General features: G+C 38.6%; 1 protein-coding gene across 1 annotated transcript; it reads left to right on the top strand.

Annotated features, from left to right (window-relative positions):
* The first annotated feature begins 561 nt into the window (after nucleotides 1-561).
* On the top strand, nucleotides 562-7659 carry LOC127802095 (ankyrin repeat-containing protein NPR4-like). Its single transcript, XM_052337785.1, has 4 exons — nucleotides 562-978; nucleotides 6263-6310; nucleotides 6415-6504; nucleotides 6902-7659. Exons 1-4 carry the CDS (start codon nucleotides 562-564, stop codon nucleotides 7625-7627), a joined length of 1281 nt encoding a protein of 426 aa, XP_052193745.1. The 3' UTR covers nucleotides 7628-7659.
* The last annotated feature ends 400 nt before the right edge of the window (nucleotides 7660-8059 follow it).

An 8059-nucleotide genomic window follows, 5' to 3' on the forward strand; every position in this document is an offset into this window, starting at 1 on the left:
TCAATAAACAATTTAATGTACATAAATCAATTTCAAACCATGAAGAAGGAAACAAAAATTTAAGCTTATCATATTTTGATTCCAATCCCCCTAGATCTCTACATACCCAATCCATCCCTGATGTTGCAATAATTGCTTTCTTTTACACCTTATTTTGATTTGCAATTTGTTTTAATGCAAACCTTAACTTTTGGGTTTGATTAGCTTAAACCAAAAAATGATACCAATAAGTATATTTTACATAATAAAAAATTAAATGTTAATCCTAAACAAAAAATTAATAGAGCCAAAAAATGGTACCTCCCTATTTGCAGCAGCACTGACTTAAGGCTAACGAGCGAAGAAATGGTAGCCAAAGGCATCGGGTGAAGCAGCAGTGATTAGCAACGATTGAGGGAAGCATCAGAGATGGTCGACACAGCGAAAGAGCGAAGAAGATGGTGGGTTTGGTGAAGGTGGCAGTGGCGACGACTACAATCTTGTTGCATGGAAGAGAGGGATAAAAGAGAAGGAAAGAAGAGAGGGAAATAGTGTTCACCAAAGGTGAATCAGTCTGTGACAATGCGAGAACTCGTGAGACACAGGGCTGAACTGGCGAAAGAATTGAACAGCGATGGTCTCAGGCCACGGGACATAGCTTCAGTGAATGGAAACGTGGAGATAGTGAGAGAGCTTGTCAAGAATGACGCTGAAATGTGTCGGCTCAAAGGCAAAGATAAAAGAACGGCTCTTCACCATGCTGCTGTCCATGGCAGAGTTGAAGTCATAGACGTGTTGGTCTATGTTTGCTCAGAGTCCATCAAAGATGTAACAGCAAAAGGGGAAACTGCACTTCACCTTGCGGTGAAAAGCGGCCAGTTTGAAGCATTTCGTGCCTTAGTCGACTGGCTTCTAAGGTCGGGAGAGGAAGCTATCATAAATCAGGGAGATTGTGAAGAAAACACTGTTTTGCACCTTGCCTCAATAAAGCGAACTAACGTATACTTTGCCCTACCCAAGCTTCTTTCCCATTATATATATATATATATATACACACACACACACACACACGAAACACTAGTTCAAATTCATTCTCCAACTTAATTTTGCTATTGACCAAATTATGAATATCTCTTGGTTATATTAGGCAGAGCAGTGTAGTAGGCAGAGCAGAATAGCTAAATGCTTATATTTGTATAGTGATAGTATGTATATAAAATGAGATCGGTTGTAGAGGATCAAGGTTAAGTTGTATATAATGTAAATAGGCTTGATAGTGTTTCTTTACCAGTTTGATGAATAAAAAAGAAGTTATTCATTTCCTTCTTTTCTCTGTCAACATGATATCTGGTTTCTTGGCGTCTTTAGATCTTGATTTTGCACATGGTATCAGAGCAGAGATCCGTGGAGTTTATCTGATCTGAAGGCTGAATTTTCATCAGTATTGTCGGATTAATTGTCGGAGCAATCGTAAGTTCTCGATTCCATTTTTCTTCGTTGAATCAGTTGCTTATGGCTTCGATTGGAAATAACACAGCAACAAGGGATCCGCTGCAATTGCATCATTCGGATCATCCAAGTATGATCCTAGTTTCTGCTCCATTAACTGGACTCAATTACAGATCTTGGAGTAGGGGGATTCAAATTTCCCTAGGAGCTAAGAATAAACTAGGGTTTATAAATGGTGAAATTTCAGTTCCGAATGAGAACAGCGAGGAGTTTCACATTTGGAAAAGATGTGACTACATGGTCACTTCTTGGTTGTTAAATTCCATTTCTAAGGAACTCGTAGATGCTTTTATATACACTACGAATTCTAGACAACTTTGGTCTGAATTAGAGGAGAGATTTGGGGAGAGTAATGGAGCTCTTGTATACCAGCTCCAACGTCGGATTAGTTCCGTTAGTCAAGAAAATTTTTCTGTGTCCGTGTACTACACTCAGTTGAAACGATTGTGGGATGAGTTAGCGGCAGTTAGGCCATTACCAAATTGTAGTTGTGGTGCCTCTAAGGCCGTAACAGAGTTTGCTGAAGAAAATAAGTTGATGCAGTTTCTTATGGGACTGCATGATGGTTATGATCAGGTGAGAAGCCAAATTTTATTGCTTGAACCACTGCCGAGTGTTAACAAGGCTTACTCGATGATTTTAAGAGTAGAGTCACAAAGGCAGGTAACTTCAGCTCTAAATGAAACAAATGATGGAGTTGCATTATTTTCTAAGTAGAATGTGAATAATAGAAAGGATTCGAAGAAGTTTAAGAATAAGGGTTTTTGTGAGTATTGCAAAAAGAATGGACATTTGAAGGAATCCTGCTTCAAATTAGTTGGATATCCTGACTGGTATAAGGAGAGGATAAATAAGGATTCAACACAAAGGATAGTTGCAAATGTTACAAATCAAGTTGATTCAGTTTCAGAAACACCACTTGATGCAGCAATAATAGCGAATCAAGACTTGGGGAGTTCGATTGCAGCTGCTCTTCTCAAAATGCTCAAGCAAACTCCTGGAGCTGGAAATGCCAGTCTTAACACAGCCTTGATTGACTTTGCTAGTAACCCAAATTATATCAATTCTTGTTATTTTGGTATGCTTGATGAAGGTACATGGATACTTGATAGTGGTGCCACTGACCACATTACCTATCATAAAAGGTCGTTTCGTTCCCTACATATCTTATCACACCGTGTTTCAATTCACTTGCCAAATAACACAACCACTTTTGTTTCACAAGCAGGATCAGTTTGTTTAAATCCTGCTATTGAGCTTCAGGACGTTTTGTTCATACCTTCATTTCAATTTAATCTCTTGTCAGTTAGCAAGTTGCTTTTTGATCATCAACTGCTAGTAACCTTTCTTCCTATGGGCTGCTTTATTCAGGACCTGAAGACGCATGAAGTGTTGGCTGTGGGCAAGGTTGAAGGGAGATTGTACAAGCTGGACAAGTCAAGTTTTCATGTGGACACTATTACCAAATTCTTTTCCCAGCTAAAGTCTCTCAATTTATGTTTTATATCTGATTCTTTCCTTTCCAAGAATAAAACTGCAATTGCTGATATCTCTTCTTGTACTGTTCCTATTACTTTGCAATATCAAAATACTTCTTTTGCTGCAATTTCTAATTCTAGTTTGTGGCATAATAGATTGGGGCATATGCCTGTTAGAAACTTGAAACATATACCAGTATTGAGGCATTTGTTTAGTGAAACTTATTATTGTGAAACTTGTCCCTTGGCAAAGCAAACTAGATTTCCATTTCCTATTCATGAACCTAAAGTCACTAGTCCTTTGGAACTTTTACATGTTGATTTTTGGGGGCCATATTCAATCCCTTCTCTGACTGGAGCAAAATTTTTCCTTACTATTGTGGATGATTATTCCAAAGCTACTTGGACATATATGGCTCAACATAAGAGTCAAAGTCTTTCTCTTCTTCAAGCCTTTCTTCGGCTAGTTGAAAACCAATTCCAAACTCCAGTCAAGACAATTCGAACTGACAATGGATCTGAATTTGTCAATCATTCAGTCTCTACCTTTTTGCAATCCAAAGGTATTTTTCACCAACGAACATGTACATATACCCCTCAACAAAATGGAGTTGTTGAGCGTAAACATAGACATTTGCTTGAAGTGGCCAGAGCTTTACAGTTACATTCTCATTTACCTAAATCATTTTGGTCCGAATGTGTATTGACAGCCACCTATCTCATTAACCGAATGCCTCTTTCCATTCTCAAATGGGAAACTCTTATTTTCGCCTATTTCATAAACACCCTGATTATACCTCATTGAGAACATTTGGATGTCTCTGTTATGCCACAAATACCTTTCCTCACAAAGATAAATTTTCTCCAAGAGCCATTAAATCTGTCTTTATTGGCTACTCTTACTGTCAAAAAGGATACAAGCTGTTTGATCTTTCAGCTAAGAAAATTTTTGTTAGCAGGGACGTTACCTTCTTTGAATCCACTTTTCCTTTTCAAGATAATGTTTCTACTGAACTTTCCATTAACACACCATTACCTCAAGTTCCTATCAGCCTGCCTACCCAAGATTTTGTTTCTGCACCTGTATCTACTTCATCTCCTTTGGCTGATAGGACCTTTGATATATCTTCTACTTCTCCAAGTTCACCAATAGCTACTTCTCAAAACCAAATCTCACCTTTACTTAATCCTCGCCGGAGTACCCGTGTTCCACAAAGGCCTATTTGGCTTAATGACTTTGTTAGTTTGGTTCAAGCTTCACCTGTCACTGCTGCTACTTCTACGTCATCAAGTAACATTTCTGATTCATTTTTCTTTTCTTCTACTCATGCTTCTTTCTTAAATAATATTTCTTCCACTCCCGAGCCTTGTAACTTTCATCAAGCCTCTCAAGATCATAATTGGGTTACCGCAATGGAGAATGAGTTGCAGGCTTTGGAACTTAATCATACATGGGAAATTGTTGATTTACCTAAGGGTAAGAAGCCTATTGGTTCTAAATGGGTGTATCGTGTGAAGTATAAGCCTAATGGTGAGGTTGATAGATACAAGGCACGTTTGGTAGCCAAAGGATATAATCAAATAGAGGGTCTTGATTACAAGGATAGGTTTTCTCCTGTGGCAAAATTGGTTACTGTCAGATTATTCATAGCTGTTGCTACTTCTAGAAATTGGCCTATCTATCAAATTGACATCAATAATGCCTTTCTTCATGGTCATCTAGATGAGGAAGTGTACATGACCCCACCTGCTGGTTATTCTGTGGATTCGGGTAAAGTATGTTTGCTGAAACGGTCTCTCTATGGCTTAAAACAGGCCTCACGTCAATGGAACTTGGAATTCAGTGGTTTTCTAATTCAGTTAGGGTTTGTTCAGTCTCCCTATGATCACTGTTTGTTTACCCACAAGACCAGTTCTCATTTTGTGACTCTTTTGGTCTATGTTGATGATATTCTTATTGCTGGAGACAATATTGATGTTATTGATTCTACAAAGGCTGCCTTTGATGCCAAGTTTACTATTAAGGATCTTGGTTATCTCAAATATTTTCTTGGGTTAGAGGTTGCTAGATCCTCTAGTGGAACGTTTTTGTCACAACACAAGTTTATTAAGGACCTTATTCTAGAAACCGGCTTGCAAGATTCTAAGAGTTCTTCCTTCCCTATGTCTAAGGGTCTGGTTTTGGAACCAAATCAGGGACCACCTCTTTCCAACCCTGATCAGTATAGAAGATTAATTGGTCGATTGTTATATGTCAATCTTACCCGGCCTGATATCAGTCATGCAGTGCAGCATCTTAGCCAATTTATGTCCTCTCCTTGTCAGCCTCATTTTGATGCTGCTCTTCAGGTTGTTAAATATCTTAAAGGTACAGCATCTCATGGCCTTTTTTATCCAGTTACAGCTGAACTTTCTCTTTCAGCCTATTGTGATGCTGATTGGGCCACTTGTAAGTTTACACGTCGGTCTTTAACAGGTTTTTGTGTTTTCCTTGGTGGTGCTTTGATTTCTTGGAAAACTAAGAAGTAACCTACAGTCTCAAGATCCTCTGCCGAGGCTGAATATCGAAGTATGGCCTCTACTACTTGTGAACTTGTTTGGATTTCTAATATTCTCAAGGATTTTGGTATTTCTATCCCTCTGCCTATTCCTCTTCATTGTGACAACAAAGCTGCCTTACATATTGTCGCTAACCCTGTTTTCCATGAACGTACGAAGCATCTTGATATCAATTGTCATCTTGTACGTGATCATCTTAAACGAGGCTTTATTGCTCCTCAGTTTGTTCCCTCTTATTTGCAGCTGGCAGATTTATTCACTAAACCTTTGACTGCAGTTCATCATCATTCTATGGTTGCCAAGTTGGGCTTGTGTTCTCCACAATCTCCAACTTGAGGGGGGGCTCTTGGTTATATTAGGCAGAGCAGTGTAGTAGGCAGAGCAGAATAGCTAAATGCTTATATTTGTATAGTGGTAGTATGTATATAAAATGAGATCGGTTGTAGAGGATCAAGGTTAAGTTGTATATAATGTAAATAGGCTTGATAGTGTCTCTTTACCAGTTTGATGAATAAAAAAGAAGTTATTCATTTCCTTCTTTTCTCTGTGAACATGATATCTGGTTTCTTGGCGTCTTTAGATCTTGATTTTGCACAATATCTAAACATCCACAACATATTATTTAATATTGATGTTCCCGCAATTGGTTATAACATTTAATTGAGATTGAGACAAATATCCTCTTTTAATTTGTATTCTAATTGAGATGGTTTTCTCTTTTGTTCTTTTTATTTTAGCGTGATAACCTGTCGGCTGCGGCTGTCCAGACGACAACAACGCACCAGGTAAGCCCAGATCTTTGACTTGTTTCCATGGCCTCAAGGATAGTCACAATTTTCATCATGTTGTTGTTATTTATTTATTTATTAATTAATTTTTTGTATCATAGGAATCAGAGGGAGCCCCAGTACATTTAGTCTGTCACCTTCTCCCCAATAACCCGCAAGTCACAACCAACCAGTACCTAACCGAGCACCAGGTAAACCTAGCTCTTTGACCTGTTCCTGTGGCCCCAAGAAAAGTCACAATTGATACACTGCTTGCACGGATCCAGTTTCGAATTCACAATCTTTTAGTACCCTAACTTCCAAACGTATGCGGAGGACCATCTAAGCTATCCCTTGGAATTAATAAATTTTATCATGTTGCTTGCAATATATATTGCATCCTCCTTTACATAAAGTTCTAGCTTAGTTAAAAGTAAAATTTAAGATTCCTACAACTAATAATAATGCATCATTGAGTAGAGTCGAGAAATTAAGTTCCACCGGTGTGTATATATATATATATATGTATGTATGTATATAACCATGGGGTGGCCTTGTAGCAGTAAGTAGTATTTGCCAATTCTTATGTATGTATATGTATATGCGCAGGTCATAAAATTATTATTGGAAATAAGAAACTCCAAGGGTGTGAAGGTGGATGTGAACGCCCAGAATTCAAGAGGGTTGACAGCAGTGAATATATTGAACGAAATCAAGAAACCCACTCCAGCAGATGTTGAGCTCAGAAATGAGCTCAAATCCGCCAGCGCAGTTGCGTCTAAGTCGCCTGTTGAGTCCCCGTTGGGAAGCGAAGTACAAAAATTGGTGCTAGTAGTGGCTGTACTGTTTGTCACTCTCACTTTTCAAGCAGTCGTCAAACCTCCTCTTTACATAGTTACTACCGATTCGAGCGTTGGCAACTCATGGACGTCGACCTCGGGAAACGTAACCAAGACCTCTGTCCCATCAGACCATAGATCTTCAGCGTCGCTTTTCTTGCTTGTTAACACTGTGGCGCACACCGCGTCATTTACAACCATAGTGCTTGTCACTCTCACTAGTCGACTTTTTTTCCGACGGGAGCTTCTTGTGTCCTCGTTTTGCGTGTCGTTTGTTTATTCTTTTTTAGTTTTCGAACTTGCCGACAAAGAATCTGTCCCATCTTCCCTTCTGTTTTCAGCCTTCTTTCTGCCACCCAGCTTGAGACTGTTGCCAGATTTGGTATCCGGAGTTTGGAAATGGCTGAGACAACGCCGTGAGGAGCGGCGTTGGACGCAAAATAATGTTGCCGGAGTTGGTATTCAAAGTTTGGAAATGGCTGAGACAACGCCGTGAGGAGCGGCGTTGGACGCAAAATAATGCTGGGTAATTGAAGTCCAGGAACGGACGTTGTAATAAATTATGGGACTGATGCATCTCCAATTTTGGAGATGGTTTTGTTTCCTTGTGCCATTGTCATTGTCATTATTATGGGTGTGTTTGATAAAATAAAAAATATATAAAAAAAAATATCACATCTAAGGGTTCAAGTTTTATATTTAGTGTTTGATATATTTGTTGGAAGTTTTGTGCTGTTTTTTTATTGAAGAAGAAGGCAACCGATAGATAAAGAGAATGATGCAAAAATTTCATTACTTTAAAAACTTATATATTTGATACAAAAGTATGGGTCAATACCAAATCTCCATAATTTAAGGAGAGTTGGTACCTTGTCTAAAGCTGAAATTAAACTCTACCACAATTCATTCAAACTTCAAGTACATTCAT

The sequence above is a fragment of the Diospyros lotus genome, chromosome 5 (genome assembly GCF_014633365.1).
Source record: "Diospyros lotus cultivar Yz01 chromosome 5, ASM1463336v1, whole genome shotgun sequence".
Taxonomy (NCBI): domain Eukaryota; kingdom Viridiplantae; phylum Streptophyta; class Magnoliopsida; order Ericales; family Ebenaceae; genus Diospyros; species Diospyros lotus.